The sequence below is a fragment of the Colius striatus genome, chromosome 4 (genome assembly GCF_028858725.1).
Source record: "Colius striatus isolate bColStr4 chromosome 4, bColStr4.1.hap1, whole genome shotgun sequence".
NCBI lineage: Eukaryota > Metazoa > Chordata > Aves > Coliiformes > Coliidae > Colius > Colius striatus.
The window spans coordinates 59,104,919-59,128,777 of record NC_084762.1 but is presented as its reverse complement, the minus strand read 5'-3'; the positions used below and the strand labels follow the sequence as shown (position 1 = coordinate 59,128,777).

The window sequence follows — 23,859 nt, the reverse complement described above, 5'->3', positions numbered from 1 at the left end:
CTAGTTCCTAACACAGGAATATCTGTGTTTATTGTGGCTTATAAGAAACAAATCACACCAAACAAATGCTCAAAGCTGCCTTACTACTGCAGCTGATTTTTCGAGTGTACTTCAAAGCCCATTCTGCAGCAGCCTCCTATCACCCATCCCCCGACCCAGGCTGGCTAACTCCCACTCAGACACTACAATCTCCTCAGCTTAAAACCAGCTATGACATAAAGACTTAATAATCAATTTACACAGCCTTCAAGTTTTCAATGCTATAATCAATAGTGAAGCATGGAATGAGAGTTTCACTTACAGACTGTTTAACGATGTCAGTCCAATCTGGAGCAACAGCAAATTCAGGGTTTTCTTCCAGCCATCTTGGCAAGTCCTTCATTGGAGGGGCCATAGCTCCACCCATCTAATGCAAAAGACAAGGCTCATTCTCACAAAAAACCCCAACAAAATAAACTTTATATGGACATTTTCTGTCTGTGCACTTTCATCTCTGCAGGATGGCAGTAAAGACTTTCAGTTCAAACTGTGGAAAACTACAGGGAAACCAGCTAATGATACCAGAGTTGAGAAGATTGTGTTTAAAAAAATGACACCAAGATGATGCGTCTAAGGCAGTACCAGTAATGAAATTTGTCTATGATACAGGGAAAAAAATGTGCTATACAGTTTCAGAAAGTAGGTTATTTACTCAAGTGTTTAATATGACATCAGAAGAGTAAAGAAGGAATTAAAGGAACTAGGTAGTACATTCCAGTAAGAGTAACTGCTGATGCCAAATTATTAGAACTTTTAAAAGGAAAACTTGGGAGTAGAAAAACCTGCTTTCCACATGCAAAGACATTACAATAAAACCTCCACTGAACTAGCTTAACTTTTACCTTCTTTCCATTTCGCTTATTTACAACAGGTACCCTTTCTTCTCCTGTCAAAGTGTTTATATCCAGTTTATTAGGGTTTCGACATCTGTGTCGTTTTTGCTTCGGCTTCTGAAACGGGGAAAACAGCACATCTGCACTCTTCTGGAAAGAAGAGAAATTTATTGCTTTTTAGTTTTTCATCTTCTTAACAAAAATCATCAATCACAGAACCCCTTCTCATAATAATTTTAAGAAGGAGCGAATTACTTTACCCTGAGGTAAAGGGTATAAAATGAAGAAGTTCTGCAGAACTTGACACAAACACTGTTTTAGCACGTTTTTATACATGAATATTAAGAAAGAAAAAGCAATACATACATCCACACTGTGTCTTTAGATACTTTAGTACTGAAGTGTGGCTAAGGGGAAAAACCTCTACTGAAAATCCAACACTTAGAAAATCCAGTGACAGTTCCCAATGTAAGGAAATTCACTTTGACCTCTGTAAAATGAACTTCTGTAGGAATATAATCCAAGAACGCTTTCTGAATCACGTACTTACTGGTACATAACTTGGCATATCTACAGTGTAAGTAGGATGCAACTTAAGCCATTCAACTAAATCCTTGTTTTTAGGAGCATCCTCTCCCACCAGCCTGGTCCCATCCTCTAGACTGATTACAGGGATGCGAGTGTCTGGGTCCAGCTGACCAGGAGACGGAATGTTCCTTGCTGGTAAGGCTTCCATATCTTCCTCAAAAGCTTTGGTCACTTCTGCATCCTCCTGAAAACATTAACATCTATATTAATTCTCACTTCAAGCAAACCGCTACCTGGAAGAAATAACGTCAGTGACTAAAGCTAAACGCTCAAGGAGATTTTGCATACACAAGAGTTAATGGGGTTTAAAGATTCATACTATTTAAAGCAATACTGTTACATTAGGGATTTTTTTTAAATTTAGCATCCTTGAACAGTAAAGAACATAGAACTAAAAGGCAGACCAGTTTTCAGATGTTTCCAGTTAGTGGCCCTCAAGACCTTCCCTTTTCTACATAGTAAGAAAAGACACACTTCAGCCTCGAAATGTACATTGTTATAAATATATTTAGTTTTGTGGAAAAGTATTTTTGGTTTTTTGAAAGTACGAGCTACTCAAAACTCAACCACAATTTGCTAGAGTAACAACTTGAACAACAGGAACATCCTTCCCTTGTTCAAAAAGAGCAACAGCTCTAAATGCAAAGAAAAAAGCTAGTCAGGTGAAGGTTGCACACTGCCATTAGGGAGGGCGTAACAACAGTTTCAACTTCACATTCAGAAAGTACTAGACACAGAAGAACAAATACGAGACAAAAAGGTTGCTGTCTTACTACTGTCAATGCTGTCCGTTTGTTGCTCATAAATAACAGATCAAGTCCTTCCACATTTTTCCTCCTTCCTCTCCTCCTCTTCATGGGCGGTTCTCCATCTATTAAAGAGCCATTTAGTAGATGCCTTGTGGGTGTGCGTGAAAGACCTGCTTGCAGCAGCTCCATTTGAGTTTTAAAGGCATCAGACACAGGTGTGGAGACATTAGGCAAGATAAACTTCGAAGTAACAGATGAAAAATTTGAGGTAGAACTTGTTGCCTCTCGTGAGGCCTTTGATAAATCTACAACCTTTTCTTGTCCATTTTCTGAGACCACCTGAGACTCACGTAACTGGGCAACCATTTCCATAAGATTTCTCCTCTTGGCAGCTCTCTCAGCCTCAATTTCAATTTTTCTTCGTCTCCGCCTCCTCTGACGTGGAACAGATAAATTCAGTGCATCTTCCTAATGAAAAATGAGCATTTCCAAACGTTATTTGGCTACGCTGAATTTAAAACAAAAAGTTCAAACACGTAATTCTGGATAAAGCGAAGGCTTTGTTTTCAACAAAACACTTCTCTATTTTTCCACTTTTATTTAAATAAATTATCTTTTTTCTATGACGCCAAAGACACGAGTGCAAGATAACAGTGTTTCATGTAAGAAAAGGAAAAGATGCAGCCTTGCCTTTAGTAACTGAGGAGAAGTGGTGATATCTTCACTGCCACTGACGTTGGCTTGACCAACCATGGAGAGCTCTGCAAAGCTCCTCTTTTGCAGGGGGCTGTCCACAGCTGTTGGAGTATACCCAGGTATGAGCCCCTGGAAATCAAACATCTGGCGCCTATTTACTGGCCACTTCCCTTTCAGCACTGCTTCACAGATGTTGTCTAATCGGTTGATCATTACTCGGTCCTGCATAAAGGAAAAGTACATAATGAACCTTCAGTGTGAAGGTTGCCCTTTAAACTCAAATGAGTTTAAATGACACAGTTCGGCTTCCAAAGCTTAAGAAATGCATCCTGACCCAACTATTCCTGCGGGTCAGGATAAACTGATTGCCTCACAAGAAGCTAATAGGCTGCCAATTTTGTAGAATAAAGCATCACTAGAGTTTAAAAGTTGCATTTATACGATGGGGGGAAGGAGGAAGACAGACAGTTTTCAATACGTCAATATGACAGGCTGACAAATTTAACAGAAACTCACTATTGTTTTACACTGAAAAACTTCAGTAGCTAGCAAAATCAACAGTTAGGAGAGGAAAATCACAACGTCTGCAATCAGTATCTTAAAAGTTTCTGAGATCCAAGAGGCTGGATCTGCAATTCTGTCCTAGGAAGTGGATCCTCATTAGCGTCACTATTAATAAAGTTCAACATTATGAAATGGGCACCAACCTAGGGACATCTAATGAATGTCAATTTTCATTGCACGCCCATTATCACTTCGAATTTCATTGAAGCGTGTACACTAAAAATCTCTAATTATGTTTATTATTCTATTTATGCTGAACTTATACAGATGATGGATTTTTTTGTTTTGTTTTATTTTTACACTATGTCTGGAATATTTTAGACCATGTTTCCAAAATACACACTGAAAGGAAAGATGATGAATTATTATTTGATTGGGTTCTTTTCTCCATTCCAGCATTGAAGCACCTTCTATGCCACCCTGCCTGAAGTGGTAGAAACTCCACAACTATGAGAAATACTGCTGGCTAGGGAATATGAGCATCACTTAGCTTCCTGAAGAGCAAAACACTGCAAAAAGCCACTAGCAAATCTCAGCAGCTGCAACAGACTGCTTGCTTTCCCCAGGAATAAGCCTATTAAGAAGCAAGGTCCCCCCTGCCCTGCCCTGCCCCCTGCTCCCATCCCAAACCAGATGGCCCTGTTATGGTGATTAGTAAGCTTAAGACTATTACTACTTTATTTCTCTCTCCGTCCTTATTGCAAAGGAGAGTACTAAATTATGTATGCATTTATTATGAGGTTATGGTTTCATATTTTAAAAAAACATTTTATAGCAGATAATTGTCTGCATTGTTACTAAAGTGAGATATAGCTTTATTCTATCTAAAATTGCTGCTCATGTTTGCTGGACACCTTAATACAATTACATCTGTCAACATTACATAACGGCTGAGATCACGTAGGTCACCAACACTTTTCCCTACAATCTCCTCATCCCCAAATAAAAAGGTGATCTTATAAAAAACTCTGCTCTCAACACTGCAGATTGCTCTGCAGATGAAATCCATAATTCAAAATCCTAAGTCTGCCTCCGTCAACAGAGGATCAAGAGGTGTGATTCTGCTGACATATAGTTATGGAGCCCTCAAGAACTCACGTCTGTCGGTAGTTTGCTGTGTTACTAAATTACACCATTTACAGTAAAGCAATTCTTTTCATTTTCTCTGCTAATTTGTATCAAATTGAAGAGTAATTCAAACGCTATTCCACAAATCATTCACAGGAAAAAGTCCCTGGCCCACTAGAAGTGCAGCACCATGCAAAGCCGGCTTTTAGTTTTGCAAACACACACCATACTGCCCATTATTTTGCCTGCTTTGGAAAAGACACATGTCGTTCTACCTCTAACCAACCTTAGGCCAGAAAGAGAAGGCAAACGTTCTCTCGTGAAGCAGATGAACCACAGAGGGATCCCCATCTTCCATGTAAAAGCCATCGCGTGTTTCATCCCTTGCGGTACTCATGGACGCATTGCTTTCTTCATCAAAATTCTTACCCTGAGAAACTGCTCCTGCTGAATGACAACCACGACCAGGCATTAACAACAGCAGTTCCCAATTGTCCAATGTCAGCCTACCTAGATAGGTCAAGACAACCAGGCTCGACACAGCATTGCTAATTCAGGCTTTTGTTCAGCAATTATTAGAGCAGAGCCTGGGCCTTCTGTGTTTGGCACAGAGACCAGACTTACTGGGTCAGTATGCTATCTTGGAAATCATCCCTTGTGGGGGAATATCCTGCTGATGCCGGATTGTTTTTATGAAAGCTTATCTAGCCACCTGATCTGTGGAAGGGTAAGAGGAACTGCTACGTCGCCTATCCCGAGCACCATAGCGGCTCCTGGTGTGTACCACTTACCATCTGGCACAAGTTATAACAGCTGTGGGGCTCACGCTAAGCACACGGCACTAATCTGACCAATGTGTTACCTTCAGGCTGGGAGGATTCTTCCGATTTATCATCATCATCCAGTTTCTCCTCTTCATCTTCTTCTGAACCCTTTTCAGAAATAGATTTAGGATCTACGTCTGTACTCATCTCCATGTCTTTCAATTCACATTTAACAGAGTCAGGCTCAGTCTCAGCATCACAGTCTGGTTTAGTGTCCTTATCTGCAGTATCGGTCTCCTCTTTGATGTCAGGCTTTTCTTTGGCTGCTGAATTTTCAGATCCTTCAACTTTAGACTCTGTTTGTTCTGTAGATTTTTCTTCTTGTGCTGGTGTGGACGGGACAATAGGTGGTGTCTGACTGCAGCCAGCACCCAGAGGGTTTACAGAAGAGACGATATTTGCAGTACCCGTCCCTCTGTTTTGAGCAAAGTTTTTGTGAGCCTCAAGAAAAGAGAGTTCAGGATCATTCAGAATGTGATAATCTGTCCTACTGACTCCATGTTTAGCAGCACCAATCAGTAAGTCTTTGTCATGTTTGCCACACTCCCACCACTCCGGCAGGTCCAAGCTTGGCTGGCACAGCTTCAGCCTGTCCCCCAGCTGCGGGTGATGGAGAACCTGCTCGCGGATTTTGCGCAGCAGCTCTATGCGATACAGCGTCCTAGAAGCACGCTCCTCTGTAATTGGCTCAATCAGAGTGGACAGGTCAGGCGGTTCTGCAACGACACCCATTTGTATTGTTTAACATCAATTCAGTGCACATCCATTTTGAAACCATTACCACCTGGGCATGAGGTTTCAACAGTCCCACTGTCTCGTGACAGTCACGGTTGACTTCTGCAGTCAACAGTTAAAACTTACCATCGTCCGGTTTGACTGGCATTCGGCACACTCTTCTACACATGTTCACAAAGCCATTAAAATACTTTTCCAAGCTTTCATCAGACTTTTTATCAAGCCTAGCAAATGCTCTGAACTGATTCCAGTCAAATTGATGTTTTGCAGGATCGAAAATAACTCCAAAAGTAGACACCACACGATAAAAATCAGCTTCTTCTCTTCTTGTCCACCTAGTCAAGGAAGAAGCAAGAGAAGTGAGGCTACTGAACAAATAAAGAGTCCAAGCATAGTTTGGATATACCCCAAACCCCCTTAGTTTATTCATTCAAAACAGAAGAGCAGCACTGGTGATACACAAGCTCAAATAACACTTAATGATAGATATCGCTGAGAAACTCACTTTTGTCGTTTTTCAGTTATTATTGCCTCCCTTTCTGCTTCTAGTGCCCTCACTTCTTCCCGAGGCCGACGTCTCCTGCGGTCTGTCTTCATTAGTGCCTCTTGCCTCATTTGTTGCCTTTTATAGCTGCGCTGATAGGCAGTAATGAGGCGACGCAGACGGGTAGTCAGGGTTGAAGTGTTGGGCCAGTAGAGTTGGCCTAACTCAGCATTGCTTTCACTGTGCTTGTCTAGAGAATAGAGAAGTATTTGTGCACTGCAAAACCACGACTAAACGTTTCACAGTTTCTATGGCTATAACTGAATTCCTGCTTTATCAGATAAGAACATTTGCCTCGTTAATATTGGTGCATAGTATATTAGAAACAAGATAACTACATTGGTAGAAGATAAAAAACCAGAATAAAACCACCCAACTCTTAACAACTCCAAAATGCTTGTGAAGCATTTAGAGATAACCATCAGGCATTATTATTCAATGTTATGAATGCAAACATTTTATGAATACTGTAAGTATTTAAATTAATGCAACACATCTTTAAATATATGACTAAGAAGATCATTCTGCCTCTGAGGAAACACCTACGCTTATGATTTCCCACTTTATTATTCTCACTTAAGCCTGGCAATTTTCCTCCATACTGAGGAAGCAACATAGCTGTAACTTCCAAGATTATCTCGGCAAAACCACCAACGGCTGCGTTATGAAACATCCGGTCTTTATCATCATGATTTCTACCATGTAATTACAAACCCAGAAAGACGTAATGTGGGTTATTCAAAGATAGTAGATAATTGTTTTGAAAGACGTGCAGCATGAAGAGATTTGGCGGTAAAAAGCCTACTGTGGTGTTTTCCCAAAACACCACCTATCCCCTCCTGCTGCAATATAAACAGTCCACCTTTCACTAAATGGCCCACTTCCACCCTTTAAAAATTTCTTTGCTATAGCCTTACTTGGATGTATTTCTATGGACTCTTCTTTGTCTTCTGGAGGCGAGTTTGCAAATTCCTTGGGGAGAAGACAGAAGTTATTTTAACTTTCAGCTTTGACCATATGTTATCATTTCAGGAGAAAAATATGTCATCTCTCAAACACAGCAGCAAATAATCTTCCTAAGGTGTGTTCATCTGGTAGCTCTCAAACTTAAGAGCTGCACATTACAACACGCCTGGAGAACCAGATATATATATTTGCAATTACACAAAGCTGGAAGTTCTTACATCAATTTCATCCTTGAAAGGAGTTCTGGTTGGCTTATACTCTGGATCTTCATCCTCTCTGTCAAATTCACCACTGGGAAGAAGAAATATTTTCAATAAGTACTTTTTTTTTTTGAGAGGGGGCTGATTTTCTGACAAAAGCAAAAAAAAAATAGCTACAAAAGCCATCAATATGGTGTACCAAGTCACACGTGTGTATTTCGTGCTCAACTGGGTAAACAATTCTAGGTACTTTTTACATCATATGATCACCTCAGATCTTCAGGCAAGATATAAGCAAAATATGACACGAACTCATGCCAACATATACAATAACGCTGATAAAGTTTATTAATTTTTTCATGTCCTCCTTACCCATCACCGCCATCTGCTAACATGTCTGTCCCTCTCTGCTCAGCAGCTATGGCCTTTGCGTCAGGCATGCCAACCCGTTCCAGAAAACACAGTGTTGGATCAGCTCTCATAGAATTGTACTTCTCATAACCTGCAGGCAGAGCGGGAGACAAATTGTTTTTAAAAGCTATGACCAGCTGTGAATCAAATAGGTTTAGTCAGTAGAAGCACGATTTTCTGGACTCATTTATTTATTTTTAAATAAAACAAAGGAGTTGTCACCACGCTGGAAACAATCGTTTCTTTCATGCAATGAAATTTTTCATAGCGGTAAATTCCATCAGCACAAAAGCATTTTCACATCAATAACATTAACAAAGAGTAGATACCGAAGAAAGCATTCAATTTAACGTCTTTAAAAGGTAAAGTAAAAAATCTTTCACGTGGGGAAAAACTTCCTTAAGTTTCCTGGAGGCCTTTCACAGTGGTTCTCCATATTCAACACTCCCTACTGGAAACATGCAGATGCGAACGGAAACACACACGCACATCAATTTTCTATAGCTCCAACCCTCCTGGAACCCTCAATGTAGGCTGCAAAAACGCTGTATACATGGATTATACGTAAGGCCAACGAACCTGTCTTATTAGGTTTAGGATGATGCATGTCAGTAAGATGACACTGTTCCCTCTATGGTTTTCAAACTGCTGCTTGCTTTTTTACTGCCCAAGTTGACTAGATGGAAAATGGCAGATCCCAACAGTGCACTGCAGGAAAATGATTTTTCGACTAGACTTGCCTCAGCTGAGCCCACAAAACAGAGCTGCTGTACATAGGCAGAACAGCACAATTCAATTAGGATTTGTACTACAACACACTGCTCCTAACTGCTGTAGAGCCTCAAGCCAAACTGTAATCATGAAAGGTTTTATAAGCCATCATTCTCCCCTTTAGTCAGGCTGGGCTGCTGAGAATACCTCTGCGACCTCCAGAGAATTGGGATTATAATCAGGAATCGCTCACTGTATATATCATGCCAGCTCTGCATCCCCAGCCTTTCAAAGTTAACAAGGCTGCATCCCACTCAAGGGAGCCGGGAGTTCTCAACACTGACATTTGTGAAATATTGCTTGGAACAAAGCCCAGGAGGCACTTGTACAGATTAATAGCAGAGGTTAAGCCCACCGTCCACTTTGACACTGGTTGGCAGAGTTAGCAAGTGAAGCAGTGCTGGAAGCAAAGTTTATGGAGATCTATCTTACTATTTGGCTATTATTTAAACAAATATGGTTTTGTTTTATTTACAGCCAAGAAAGTAATGTTTTCTTCTCAAATGTTCTGCAAACATTTAAAAACAGCATCTGATATTTACAACTCATATTAGGTTTTTAATGCAGGCAAGAAAAAAAAAGGCAGATACAAGCCAACAGTTCTTTGGAACAATACTTGTTAATATTATGACTGAACAGTCCTACACACAGAAAGCTTTACAAATGAGTTTTGTTAAGAGTGAGACATCACTTACCATGTTTGAATACTCCAATTAAAAGAGATTTATCCGCCTCCTTATCCCACCAGTCAGCAGGAACTTCGGCATGGAATGGCTCAGGTATCCATACATCTACTTCACTGTGAAGACAGCACAATATACATTCTCAAAGGTACTACTGACAAAGACTTTATTTAAAAAACAAATCAACCAAACAAAACCAAACCACAAAAGGAGTTCACACCATTCTGTAAATATAAATTTTGAGGGGAAAATAAAACCCAACACAGAAAGTTCAGAAAAATCATTAGGATGGTTAAACAACACCACTCCCCACCCCCCTACCCCACCCCCCCAACAGAAATCCCACCACAATTATAAAAACCCGTCAGGCTATTTTGGGAACGGAATGTTAATGGTTATTCAAATATGAATCATTTTAGGTCAGTACATTTATTTTAAATATTTTAATTGAGATAGAGTAATCCTTCAATATCAGCAGTACTGAAAATCTGCTTCTGTCATCTCCCACATTGTTTCCTCCCCTGAGAAAATTACCCACTGCACTTGATGAAATAAATAAGGCTGCCCAAGAACAGACATTTAGGAGATAAGGTGCGACAATCTTTAAACGCTGCATTATTATAGTCCACGTACTTTATAAAAGCCAGCATCGTAAAGTGAAAAATAAATCTGCACTTGCACTAACCTTGAGTCAGCACCCTCTAAGATCTTGTCCGCTTGGTCCCCTATAACTTCTTGTCGTAGATAGTAGAGCATGCGGACACGCAGCAGGACCCTGGAGAGGAAGGCAGAGGGGGGAAAAAGTTCTTAACTTCAGGACTGTTTGCCAACAGTGGCTTTTGGCAGCTGCTGCTGTTCATCCATCATCCTGCCAAGGCTGATTAGCCATGCTGTATGGTAGGCTTGAAGCGTGACAGATGGTGGCACATAATCACCTCTGTGTGGTGCTTTCTGCTGGCTTCCAACAGGCCTGCCTGGCAACCGCTTACACTGCACAGAGAGGGACCCAGCTCAGCCCGGCCCCGGCGCATTTCATTTAGTTCTACCTAGTGCAGCTTGTGAAGTTTAGACACGTACTCTACCACTGCCTCTGAAGTATTGAAGCAAGTTTGTAAACAACTGAGCAGATGGCTTTCAGTAACTGTTCTGCTTCATTATCTCATAAAATTTCCTCAGCTGCTGCCTTAATACCATTTTTGGAAGCACATCAGAAGTTGTAGGAATAAACGAGATATAAAATCTGGTTTTACTACCTTACAATAAACCCTCAATATGGAATGTCAGGTTTTTCAGATTATACAACTTTTTGCTTCCGAGAAGGGGGGGGGGGGGGAAATAAATAATCCCTCAGTTCCCTTCGGATGTATCAACTATTTTTACTCTTTACAGTTCAAACTGCTATTTAATTTTACCTGCGCACAACCTAACTGCTACAAGCATGTGAAAAATCTTCACTGTCCATGCTTATTTTTCCTCCTCTCTGCAACACTAGGGTCATTTTTGGAAGCCCTGTCAGGTGTGGTGGTCAGACTTGAAGCTGGCAGGAGAGAGAATGGCAGACTGGCTTTTCAAGGAGACCAGAGGAGAGGTCATCTCTGTCTGCAGAAAATGCACCTACCTGAGAACAATCCTCTTCTCCTATGTTTACCCAATTCAGGGCACCCCCTGCTGCCTAGTTCATGAAGTAAGATCAGTCCCAGCTAAGATGGAGATTACTCAGCATGCCCTCTCACTGTACCCAAATCCATCACGGCAACTGTTGAATTGCTGCCGCCCCTGGAACAGCAAGGGTGACCAGGGAGGCAAGTAATCTGATCACCCACTTGCATGAAAAATTTAGACCACCACCAGTTTTGAGAGCTCCTCATTAGAGATCTGATGCAACCGGTTTTACACGTGTTATTCAAGCAAACCTCGGAAGAGCAGGGATTTGAATGAAGGTCATGTCTGCAATTCAAAACATGTCAGACATGCTTCTTTTTGTATGCGTAATAACTGGGACCAGTAAGGTGTCCCTGCTCCCTGTGTGGCTATGTAAATAAGCTGTTGAGGGTCTCTACCATCTTCGTATTAAGCAGTAACAGCTGTTACATCAGGAAAAAGAAGAAGTGCAGGCAAAAAACCCATCATCAACCAAAAAAACCAGAGGTTTTTTGCACCTTTCAAGAGTTGCCTGCATTAAAACAGCACACATTTTACCGAAGGACAGGATACCAGTCTTTACAAAGCCAGTAACTACTGCTACCTTTTAAAGGAAATTATTCAGATTATTAATTGGCTTCCACCTCTGATTTTACCTGGGCTAAACATGTTGCTTCTACAATTCACTTAGTCCTGGTGGATCTGGGAAGTGAAGGAAAAAGATGGCAACTGAAAACACTCTCAGTGTTCCTGATGTTTGTAATTGTTCTACTGTATTATTACAGCAGAAGTAGCATTTAAAAAAATGATTTTAAGTTTTGATCTGCAAATTGATATAACACGTAATGAGGACAAGTTACCTGAGAGATTAAAAAAAATATTACAGAAAAGAATTTAATTACTTTAAGAGCAAGTGAAATGTAATAACAGATCTGGGTAACAGTTTAGAAAAAAATCAGGGAGCAGTCTATTTGAAAGCTCACTTGATAACGTAATTTCCTAAGTATCTGTTTTCATCATCTGAGAATTAAGCTTGGTTAGCATCTGGGAAGGAGCTAATAACCCTTTAAATGCCTCTCCTCCTTCACATCACACCCCCTATTGACAGGCCACAGGTACTTTTCAAATCAATAACTTCAATAAACAGTAAGACATACAGGTAATTATAACCTTCCAGTAACTGCATTACATCTACATGGTTTAGATACAATGAAGTGCACAAATTTAAAAACAAAAACCCTGAAACCCTAAAAGCAACCAATCTCCCCTCTCAACCTCAAACCAAGATATTTTTGGGACAAGGGTTAGGTTCAATGTCTATAGTGCAGAATATAGTAAACTGAGATGGAGGTCCAGGACACTGTCAAAGGAAGCAGACACAAACATAACTAAGATACTACAAATGAGAAGCTAAAAGAATGCAGGAGAGGTTCTTAGGAGATATTCATGTAACAATAAACCAACATAACAACCAACCAAAATACAATGATCTTTATCTCCAAAGGCTTTCAGTTTAGTAATGTGTTGAGAATTTTTAAAACTATATTTGGGCATTGATTCCAGTAAGAGAGCTTGGTGAGAAATTTTATCTCAAAGGAGAAAAGAAGAAATGTTTTGTACAACATGGACAGCAAGAGAGAAAAGGAAGGAAGATGAGAGATACACAAAGGTGAACTACTACATGAAACTTCGTAAACTATGAACTGGATATTTAACATCTAAGGAACAGAACTTTAAGGACACCAGTCTGAGAGATCCCACAAGAAGGGTAAGAAAAACAGCTGTTGTTTAAAAGACAACCAATTGTCAACAGAAATAGACTTAGTGCAGGGATATAGTCTTTCCTATATATGGTAAAAAGAATAACCTCATCTGATTCCATTCTTATTTAGTACGTAGAAAGTAAATTTCCTCAGAATTGAGTTTTAAGTGCTGGTCAGTAATAAAGAGCGTTGAGAAGCATCCAGATATCTGTTAGGGTGATTATCCTCAAATTCAAAGTCATAATGGCCTTTACATCTATTAAATGGCCCTTTGTTCCGCTAAAAGTATTCAAAGAAGATGTGGATTTTTCGAAAGCACAAAGCAAAAAACCTCTGAAAGAAATATTTACTAATACTTACTTATTACAGTGATGTTTGAGATGTTTCCTATAGCTGTCTTCTTGAAATAATACATCTGGATTACAGGTTGTGAGCCAATCGGCATCTTGCAACATTGGCTGTGAACTCTGGGCTTTTACTTTCTTGCCTTTCCTCCCTCTGGGCACTGGTGCAGACAGACCTACATGAAACCACAATATTTATTATACAATCTGAATAGAAAAGCTCTCACTCAGAACATTTAAAGCTAAGTACCGCTATTATATTAATTCCTTTATGGACAACACAACCACCAAAAACTGAACAGCAACACAATTCAGTATGGAAAATGGCGAGAAACAAAACCAACCAAAACTTTCCATGCAAATCTAGGTGTGAAGATCACAAAAATTAAAGAGTGCTAGCCAGAAAATGGTATTACATACATATTTCTTGGAAAACGTCTCATGAATCTGAATGGCCATAAGGAAACAAGGTTTCTGATTTATGGCGGTTTGAAAGAGATTAACTCCAGCAGTAGGTACCACTTAAAAATTACGCTAAAATAGTTGTTCAAAGCTGGTTTAAGGGAAAGAACATGCTATTCTACAGAGTGTCTGAGGGAGACTTCCCCTTTAAGTGCAGACCAAGTCAAAGCCCACCTGACTCATAAAATCTGACAAGATCCTACAACATGTCAGAATGGCTATAGTTTAAACTAAATACATGGCACGACTGAAGCAATTCTTTCCTATTTACTAGCATCGTTACTTGATTGTGGTAGACATACCGGAATGATTAACCAAAGCTCGAGTTTGCCCATCTGCAGTTGGAGTGATCAGATCCCAGATGAAACTTTTGATATTTTCATCCCCTTTGTAATGATTAAGACAATATACCAGGATAGTCCGGCAGATGGTTTCCACATCTTGCTCTGTTAGCTGACGTTTATAGCGCCCATGTGAGAGGATGTCAGTCCATCGACCCCAGCTATGAGAAAAATATGTTCAATACAACAACCAGGGCACTGGTATTTTAATTTGTGACTTTCAATTTAACTCCTGGTACCAAGCACGTTTGGGACCTCCTGTGTTAGCACTAATGCATTTTGCATTTGCAGGTTACACCAGGGAATCCAACCTCCAGCACCAAAGAGTTAAGAATGTTTATTTTATGGAACAGGCAGTAAGTTCACTGCTCGTAAAGCTGCAATTGAACTACACTCAAAATAATAAAGTACATATGTTTAACTCCGTTGCTCCCAGTAAGCTATGAATAGGAATTTTGACCAGTTCTTACAATCACGGGAATTGGGGAATCATTCTTATTTTGATCCCAAAATCCATTATTAGCAATTGTTGCGTGCAACTTCCCAAAATAACGACAGCAATTCTGAAGTCCATGTTAGCGGTCAGACAGAGCTACTTGCTTGCAGAGAGATAAAACTCAAATCAGTTAATCCAATAGGGAAAAACAAAGTATGATATAGCTGAATTTAAGTGGTGCCAAAATACCAGAATCTATGTTGAAAACCTCTAGATTGACTGTTGATCTCAATCATCTTGCTCTTTATCATACACTTTGTTTTCTCCGCAACACTCAGAAAAGTCAGATTAAACATGGATAACTCAGGAAAATTCTTTACACTATGAGAATTCAGAAACAAATATTCCATCATCACAAAGCTACCTATCTTCCCAGTGAGCTCATGGCCATCTGTGAGACACTCCAATACTTTAAGCTAAATAACACATATATAAGCAACTTCGTATATACAGTAACTTAAAAATCTCACTGGCGTGTATACAGTGTAACAAGGTAAAGGTTACACAGTAAAAGAGGCTTTGTGAACATGTCCAAGAGAAGGATGACTTATTTACTAGAGGCCACTTCCACATTTTCAGTTGTTTAGCCACAATCAGGTACATTTTATCTGTATATCCTTACCCATAAACCAACAAGTTCTTCTCCACCCTGAAACATTCACTTCTTGCATAACCCTGGGATTTGTCCTGAGGCCTACGGGGCTTTGTGCTAGGTTTTTCTTCAGAATCACTATCCAGGTCTGAAAACTCCATTAGTTCATCCTCTTTGACTGCACTGTACAGTCTGGTTTGCTTCCTTACTCTTGGCGTATCAATAACTAGGTTATTCTAAAATGAAAGTGAAAATGTAGACATTTAGGAGTGGAGAAAATCTTCAGTTTAACTGCACCAGGAACGATCATAAAGTTCTTACCCTTCCATTTAAAGCATCAATATCCAGCTCAGCTTTCTTTGCCCACTTCTGCCAAAAATTAGGGTCATCCAAGGAAATGTCTGTCCTGTTCCCAGATGCAACAAAGCTAGCCTAGTAAATGTGAAAACACATGCATTGGTTTCTTAACTGCATGCTACAAGGAATATCTATTTCAAGGGTAAATATAATATTTAGGACTTACAAAGTGGTAGTTTCAAGAAAGAAAAAAGATACACCTGGAAACTACCATGACTGGAAATACACACATTTCAAAACTAGAGAGAAAAATACTCAAGACAAGTACGTTGAAACACTAAATCGACACAGAAGGCAATTTAAGTCCACTTTCATCTATCCTGGTCATATTTTATTAATTTCCTCTGAATGTCAATGCACACCTTTGCAAATGTTGAGCCTTTTCCCTCAGATTCAATTGTAATTGTGTGTGTCCTCCTTAAGAGAATTTGATCAATATCCTCTTCACAAAACTTAGACCCTTCATCTTCCTCATCCATCAGAGCACCATATGCTCCCTTTCGAAGAAGATCTTCTATTTCTTTCTTAGAAAGCTGCTGCACCTGTAACATGTCAGAGAGCGGTTTTAGGAATTTTTTTTTTTTGCATCAGCCCATATGTACATATGACAGCATGATCAGATTTACTATCTTCTTATTTAGCATTTTAAGAACCAAAACTCTAATGTGGTGTTGGTCAATTAAACACTCATGCAGAAGTCACCTTTAAAGGAGGATACAAACAAGTAAATTCTTAGGGTGAAGCTACACAAGTTTAAACGATTTAATAATGCATTGTCACTTAATCCCTTTACTTCTGATGGCTGCTGAACTCCTCCTGGAAGCAGATTTAACTTACTAACCAGACAAAAAATATAATTTAAAAAGTTCAAAGTAAAAAGGTTACGTCAGAAAAGACTGACTAGAAAAACTTCAAAAAAGTGTCAGGAATAACACAATGAAAGGAGTGGAATGATGAAAATTATGAGGATTGATGGAACATGACTCCACCTGCCCCCTTTTGGCAATAAGTGAGCCATTAGATAGGCTGAGCCAGTTCATGTAGCCTTGGCCTTAATTAACCCTACTTTAAAATACATGCTGTACTCTATCGGAGAACCCCTGTTTAGCTAACACACAAACATAGCATTTGTTGATCGTGCACCTCAATATATTAATTCTCACCCCATTTGTTGCATTTTCTCTTCCACTCATAGACTGCAGTACAGCCTTATCAAGGCCAAGCTTCAAGCTTGCTTTGTCAAACATTTCCCTTTCATAAGAATTCCTTGTTATTAATCTGTAAATTTTCACTGATTTGCTTTGTCCTATTCTGTGACACCGTGCTTGAGCCTGATGAAACACAGACAGATACCCGGTTAGAGATGATGAAAGGAGAAAAAAAGAAATCAAAACAATAAATATGAACAATTTACTTTAAAAGTTACTACTTCCAATGTAAATAATAATCTTTATGCCTTCAAGAGAGGGAAAATGGATAATTTCTCTAACAGGTAACAAAAATTTCATAGCAAAAAGGCAAAGAAGAATTTTCACTAGAATCACCTCTTGTAATATTACCTGGAGGTCATTTTGGGGGTTCCAGTCTGAATCAAAAATGATGCAGGTATCAGCAGCAGTAAGATTAATGCCCAAACCTCCTGCCCTTGTACACAGCAGGAAAACAAACCTATCAGAATCAGGTCTTGAAAACCTGTCAATAGCTGCCTGACGCAAGTTGCCTCTTACTCGGCCATCAATTCGTTCATACGGGTACCTAAAATAAAGATGTATTAAAAGGAGAACTTTACTGCAATAGCATTATTTTTTGGTAAGAATATGCAATAAAAAAAAAAGGGGAAGAAAATGAAAATATGTTACAATAAAGTCAAAAGAGCTACAAAAACTGAGTGACGGCTCCCGTATCCTCAAACTTCATCAGTGGAAGACATGCCACCTTGTCTCTTGCTCTGCGCCTTTTGGCAAATGCTCCACAGAAGGAAATAAACGTTCAGGCCTAAGCTAAAACACTCCAGAGCCACCAAAATATTTATCTGAGTTGTGTACTAAGAGGTTTAAAGCTCTCTATGTCAGGTCATTTTGTATTTACCCAAAAGAAAAATCTCAGTCCTTGCAACTTTCAGTTATGTTTTTCCCTCTACTCACACCGCTACAGAAAATACTGTAACATGTTTGAATTTCATCCCTTTTCAATACGGATTACTCACAGGTTAAATACTGTGGCCACTGAGGAAAGCACAGTTTATTTAGAATCATATTATATTGTTGCTCTCACCGTCTTTGAATGAGGTAGTCTTCCAGTATGTCCAAGCAGCGCACCATCTGGGAAAAGATAAGCACCCTGTGGCCACCAGCCTTCAGTTTTGGCAGCAGCTTGTCAATCAGTACTAGCTTGCCAGCAGCCTGGATCATTGCCTGGAGCTGAAAATCTGGAGAGTCGGCATTGTGTGTTTCTTTAAACTCTTCCAAAATTTTCTCTTCAGCACCTGCAAAGATTGGACAGCAATATATGAACACTGCAAAGGGGTTTATTAATAAACAATGAGCTCGCCTTCAATATCCTTTGGAAACTGCAGGAATGTTTTAAGCTTTATGTGAATAAACATTTATAAAAATTATTAAGCTTAAACTTAAAGCAAACAGATACACAAATACAGTACACATAAAAAGTAACTTCAAGCAGTCTTTTTTTTTTCCTCTTCCCCTCTTTTAAATGGGAATAAACCCTTTCCTAAATGAATTCACACAACTATTAGATGCACACAAATCAATGAAAAAGAAAAACAATGAGAAAGTAAACTGCATTCCAACCAACCAAATGCATTTTCTATACTTTTTAAAATGCAACAGGAAAGAAAACAAACAAAAAAAAATCTGGTCTGCCAGGAAAATACAAGGAATATGAGTCCTATTTGATGTCTGTGCCTCCAAAATCAAAACAAGGCTTAAACACGTGTATGACCTGGACCTGCTCCTTCCAGTATTAATTGTAGAATCAAAATCCAAACAGTGGAAAAAATAATTTCTGGGGAAAAAATAAGCAGCCACAAAATTACTATTTTACCTTCTACTTAGCTTTCTTTCTCAGTGACAGGTTTTTTTTTTTTGTTCAGTTTAATGAAGCTATTCAATGTATGTATTTGTTCCAGAAACAGCCAAAACTTCTTTCTTGTCCCTCCCATTGCCTATGAATATGTACAGCAGCAAATATTTCCTTATTATTGCTCATTACCTGAAGACCACATGGTGAAGTTCAAGTTTTCTCTTTGACCTCTCTGATGCTTTTACTCTACTTTTTGTGTCACTTCTACAAACAGGAGGCTATTACAAGACTTATCAGATTACTATTCTGGGCTATGTAAATGATTAGGAATCTAAGCTTATTTCACATCCAAATAAACCCTTCTTTGGAGCAGTCTTTGTCAGTCTTTCTGTTCTTGTGGGAGTTTTTTTATAGGGGGCTGTGTTTTGGGTTTTTTTTCTTTACAAATAACAAAACATAATTTATAAAGTATTTCTGGTTTGCATAACATTCAGTTGCAATACTGCTTTTGAATAACAACGAAAGTTGGGAGGATTGGGGGAGGGGGAAAGAACAGCTTACTGCCAAGGCTTCTGCTAAGCATCTCTCTCCTGTCTCAGTTCTAAGTAGATGCCTGTAAACAAACATGCAAATACACCCTCCCTCTATGATCATTGGTTCAGTGCCTACTGTAATATGGTGCCTTAACTAGGTACTACTGTAAGCAGGCTGTCTGACAGCTTTGCATTGCTCAATACACTTGCACTACTAGCTTTCACAGAACTTAACGGACTCAAGATGTAACCATACTTGAAGGCAGTTTTACATCCCTGGATTTTCCTTATCTGGATTCCCTTCTCCAAGCATTATTTATCCCAATGGTTTGCACGTTAGGAAAAATAAACCCCTGTCTAAATAGTACAATCACTGCAGCATGACTCAAGATCCCTTCAATCACACCACTTCCCAATCTGTAAAACAAGCAGAATTTTGGGTAGTAAATCTCAGGATACTGTACCAAGTAGTTCATACAGAGTAAATTCAGTGATCTTTCTTGATTACATCATTTATTTCTTCTTCAACTGTGATATCCAATTTTTAAGTTTCACTACCACAAAGTAAACAAATATACACAGCTCAGCATCTGTGAGAGTCCACCACCTAAGCCAAGCACACCAGAATACACCCCACAAACAGGTCTAATGAATGGCAAATGTTCAGTATCAGAGTTTAGTCTCCATAATACCCACTTCCACAACAGACCATGACCTCCAAAAATCTGCTCTTTCAAATAAACCTATCCTAGTTATCCACTGTAAAATACTGCCCTGCCTTTTTCATTTCTACTTCAATTGCAATTAAGTGACGTACACCGAGTAGCCTATTACCTAAGGGTCACTTGATGTAGTACCTGTAAGTCTGTAACACTACATTCCCATCCTAACTGATTTTTAATAGGAGATGAAAGGAGGTATCTGAATGTGTGCTTGGTCCAACAGGGAAACCTTCACTTCCACTCCTAATTAGGAAGGGTTTCCAGTGCTAAAGAGGGTATAAGGAACAGAGTAAGAAACCTTTCCAATGTTCAATACTCTCAGATAAGTACAGAGGCATTCCCCACTGCTGGCTCTTGGGAGACAAAGAAGAATGATGTATAAACACTTGAGAATGGTTGCTAGGGAGAAAAAAGGAGACCAGTTCTAACAAAAATGTCAGACAATACTTTGCCCAAGTTGGTTAGAGAATACACAAAATGAAGTCACTCCCTCTAGAAGTCTACTCAAAAGTCAGTCTCACCAGATCACCCTTCTCCCCTACACAGAACAGATCTACCAATCAAGGAATAAACAAAAAAGCAACTCCACATTCAACTCCTACCATCATATATATAATCTCCTATGGCTTTTAACTTAAGATTATTTATAAGACTCGACTGCAACTTTTATGCAAAACAAAACATACAGTGTTGTACTTGGATATTCAAATACACAGGCAGTACTGCTTGCTCGCAAAAACAGTAAATTTGGAAGAAAATGAGGATTCAGACACTCCTTTATAAAAGCAGTTAAGCCTCAAGAACCTACTGTTAACAAATCATTCATCAGGAGAACACTACGCAACATGAGGAACTACCACTGCAAAACCTCTTGGCAGAGCTACAAGAAACTTGTGCTATCATTCTAAGTACAAAGATATCAGTTATCGATGAACAAAAGGATTCACTTACTGTTCCTTCAGATCTCAAGGCTTGAAATACCTGCCATGTTGCTACACGAAACCAAACAAGTCCAAATGTTCAAAAGTCAGAAAATGTTATAAAAGCAAAAGTGCTAAAGAGACAACTCCGCTGCCTTTTATTAGGGTTAAAGTACAGTCATCAAAAAAAGTACTTGAAATTTTCTATATAGTCACTTGGAACTCAACAATTTCTAACAGACACTAAATGATACAACGTTTGCCAGGAAACACTACAAAGCAGTACTCATGAATTCTGGTTGTTTTCTTTTAGCAATCATGAAAAAAGGAAAATTAATGGTAAGGTTAAAACTATGTGACATCCAAGGAATGTATAAAGCATCATGTCCAGAAGCTCATTACCTGAACATCCTGAACTATCTTCTTGTACACTCATTTATCAAATGGGTTTATAAAAAATAAGCAAACAAACAAAAGAATTCTACCAGAACCACAAAGCTATCTCATTGTTTGCCCATCTGAATTTAGAAACTGAGTAGCTCACCAACCTGCTTAGGTTGTGGTACTTTGGAGCAACTCTGTATCAAGTCTTTGGAATGATTACTTGCACATGAAATAGAATTAGATGTCATTTTGTGAATCACATTACATATTTTTCCCTCCAATTAAGCAAAAAAAGTCAATATGGAAGTCATACAACAAAAAAACTCTGTAATCACACATGGCTCTTGAACTAAATCATCTTTCACCATGAGGCTTATAACTAGCATTAAACCAACAATAGCATAAATCACATACACTAAGGGAGAGAGGTTGGGAAACGAGAAACTAGTAGAATCCAAGCCTGTATAGAGGCTTGTGTTACACTCTCAAAGAGAAGATTTGACGTCATCAATCTGTACACTTTAACATGCTTCAGACAGCTATGGTTAGCTGTCTCATTGTATAGTATACGCCATAGATAATCCTGATCTATAACCAAAAGTATCACACTGAAAAAGAGTATTTGACACTAGTCTGACATTCAAATGAACCTGACTAGATAAATGAACTGACAACATGTAGCCATAAAAGTACTCCCGATCATAATTTCTTTCATCTCATTTCTTTTATCTCATAGATGATGCTTATTTTCTTTCCATAGAGAATTAACAATAACTCTGAAGAAAAAAATGCCATATTTATGCCAGCCAGTATCCAACAATCTGCACAAGAACTGAAGTCTTGTTTGTCAAAAATAACAGAAAGGAAAAGTTGTAGCACCAACATTAGGTCTTTCAGGGCTGGGAAGCCTTGGAAAAAAAGTGGCACCAACGTCTTCAAAAGTAATATTGTCCCGACTAGAAGACATCCATACCTAAGAGAACCTAAAAGGCTATCTCACTTTTCTTCTTAAATTAATTGAATAGAAAGACATACTATAACAGAATTTCTAATTCACCAAACTTCCTTACAACTATTTTTCAAAGAAGGACAAAAATAGGAGGCCTACCATTAATAAGGTATGGATGATTGCAGCATTTTCTTAGTTCCATCATAGTGTTTAAAAGATTAGGTACATTTGCCTGACCTCCACCCTTGGAAAGAAATGTGAAATTCTTTTCAAGAATAGCACGATAGTATTTCTTCTGAATATTTGTCAGCTCAACTTCAATGATGGTTTCCTCTTTGGGAGCCAAGTTCTTTTCTACATCCTCCTTCAGACGTCTCAGCATCATCGGCTTCAAAATAGCTTGGAGTTTTTGCACCTAGGAAACATAAAAAATTAACTGCATTACAACTGTAAGGCTTCAAATATTTTTTTTTTTTTCCAATTACCTTATCGCTGAAATCCCTGCGTCCTACCTCTGATCACAAGTAGAGAATATTTGCAAAAAGAAAAATCTTTCCTCATCAACACAAAGACTGCATTCTCCTTTTTAACTCAGTGAGATATACACTTCTAGAGTAAAGTTTTAGTGTTTATCACTTCTGTTTAATACATCTTATTAAATAGATGTCACTTAGAAATATCCTTTAAAACAAGGACAGTACTGCACACCAGGCATGCAAAGCTAATTCTAAATGAGCACAACCACAAAAGCAAACCTGACTGTAAGGTCAAGTTTTGCAGTCAACTTCTAACCACTAAACAGTGTTTAACAGTATTTTTTTTCCCTTCATAGATTTAATTATTTTCTTATTCGCTTAGTGTTGGTATCTTTTGAAGTAGAAAAGTATTTAGATCTAGTCTCAAAATGAAAACATTTTATTTCTGTAAATTTTTAACACGCTGGTAATTTTTATTGTTGTCAAGTTTTGTAGCATATACTTTAAAACATATCCCAGATGTTGGGAAAGGGTGGAAACATTTACTTTCCTCAAAAAATGAGCAAAATTTTGTCAAGTTTTTGTAAAGTCCTCTTACATAAAAAGATCTAGAATGTTCCATATAAAAAGAAGTCTGGCATTTATATAAATAAGAAAAAACTATTTTACTGTGAGGGTGATGGAGCAGTGGCACAGGCTGCCCAGAGGGGTTGTGGAGTCTCCTTCCTTGGAGGTCTTCAAGACCCGCCTGGACATGTTCCTATGCGACCTGATCTAGGTGAACCTGCTTCTGCAGGGGGGTTGGACTAGATGATCTCTAGAGGTCCCTTCCAACCCCTACCATTCTATGATTCTATGATTTGGGTTGGTTTAGGTTGTGTTTCCTCTAAGTACAAACCAGGTCAGCACTGATGAGCTGATCATTTACACTGAAATTGATCATTATCTCCTGATGCAGAGCTGCACAGCAGAAACCCAAATAGAAGCACTTTATCCAGAATTCACACTATTCCCTTAATAATAAAGCAATTTTTATAGAAGAAATCACAGAATCATAGAATGGTAGGGTTTAGAAGGGATCTTATAAATTAATATGGAGGGATGACCAAAAAAATACATGGAAAAGGACCATAGAAGGAGGAAACCTAATTCACTGACATTTAATC

The 23,859-nt window shown here is 38.8% G+C and overlaps 1 protein-coding gene across 5 annotated transcripts in view; it reads right to left on the bottom strand.

Moving 5' to 3' along the window:
• The window catches only part of CHD7 (chromodomain helicase DNA binding protein 7), a 130,973-nt gene that overhangs the window by 2,480 nt on the left and 104,634 nt on the right, over positions 1-23,859 (bottom strand). For 3 of the 5 annotated variants that reach the window (XM_061994727.1, XM_061994729.1, XM_061994728.1), the window contains 23 exons: positions 22,377-22,632; positions 17,942-18,152; positions 17,227-17,422; positions 16,831-16,998; positions 16,030-16,209; positions 15,632-15,742; positions 15,341-15,546; positions 14,184-14,383; positions 13,436-13,595; positions 10,357-10,446; positions 9,684-9,787; positions 8,179-8,308; positions 7,825-7,897; positions 7,558-7,612; positions 6,602-6,830; positions 6,223-6,431; positions 5,400-6,077; positions 4,824-4,984; positions 2,900-3,127; positions 2,234-2,677; positions 1,423-1,644; positions 882-1,022; positions 302-406 (listed from right to left, as the gene is read on the bottom strand). In XM_061994727.1, the coding sequence (XP_061850711.1) occupies positions 302-406; positions 882-1,022; positions 1,423-1,644; positions 2,234-2,677; positions 2,900-3,127; positions 4,824-4,984; positions 5,400-6,077; positions 6,223-6,431; positions 6,602-6,830; positions 7,558-7,612; positions 7,825-7,897; positions 8,179-8,308; positions 9,684-9,787; positions 10,357-10,446; positions 13,436-13,595; positions 14,184-14,383; positions 15,341-15,546; positions 15,632-15,742; positions 16,030-16,209; positions 16,831-16,998; positions 17,227-17,422; positions 17,942-18,152; positions 22,377-22,632 (4,557 nt within the window). The remainder of the gene's footprint in view (positions 1-301; positions 407-881; positions 1,023-1,422; positions 1,645-2,233; positions 2,678-2,899; positions 3,128-4,823; positions 4,985-5,399; positions 6,078-6,222; positions 6,432-6,601; positions 6,831-7,557; positions 7,613-7,824; positions 7,898-8,178; positions 8,309-9,683; positions 9,788-10,356; positions 10,447-13,435; positions 13,596-14,183; positions 14,384-15,340; positions 15,547-15,631; positions 15,743-16,029; positions 16,210-16,830; positions 16,999-17,226; positions 17,423-17,941; positions 18,153-22,376; positions 22,633-23,859) is intronic. The other 2 variants (XM_061994731.1, XM_061994730.1) reach the window with 2 other exon arrangements.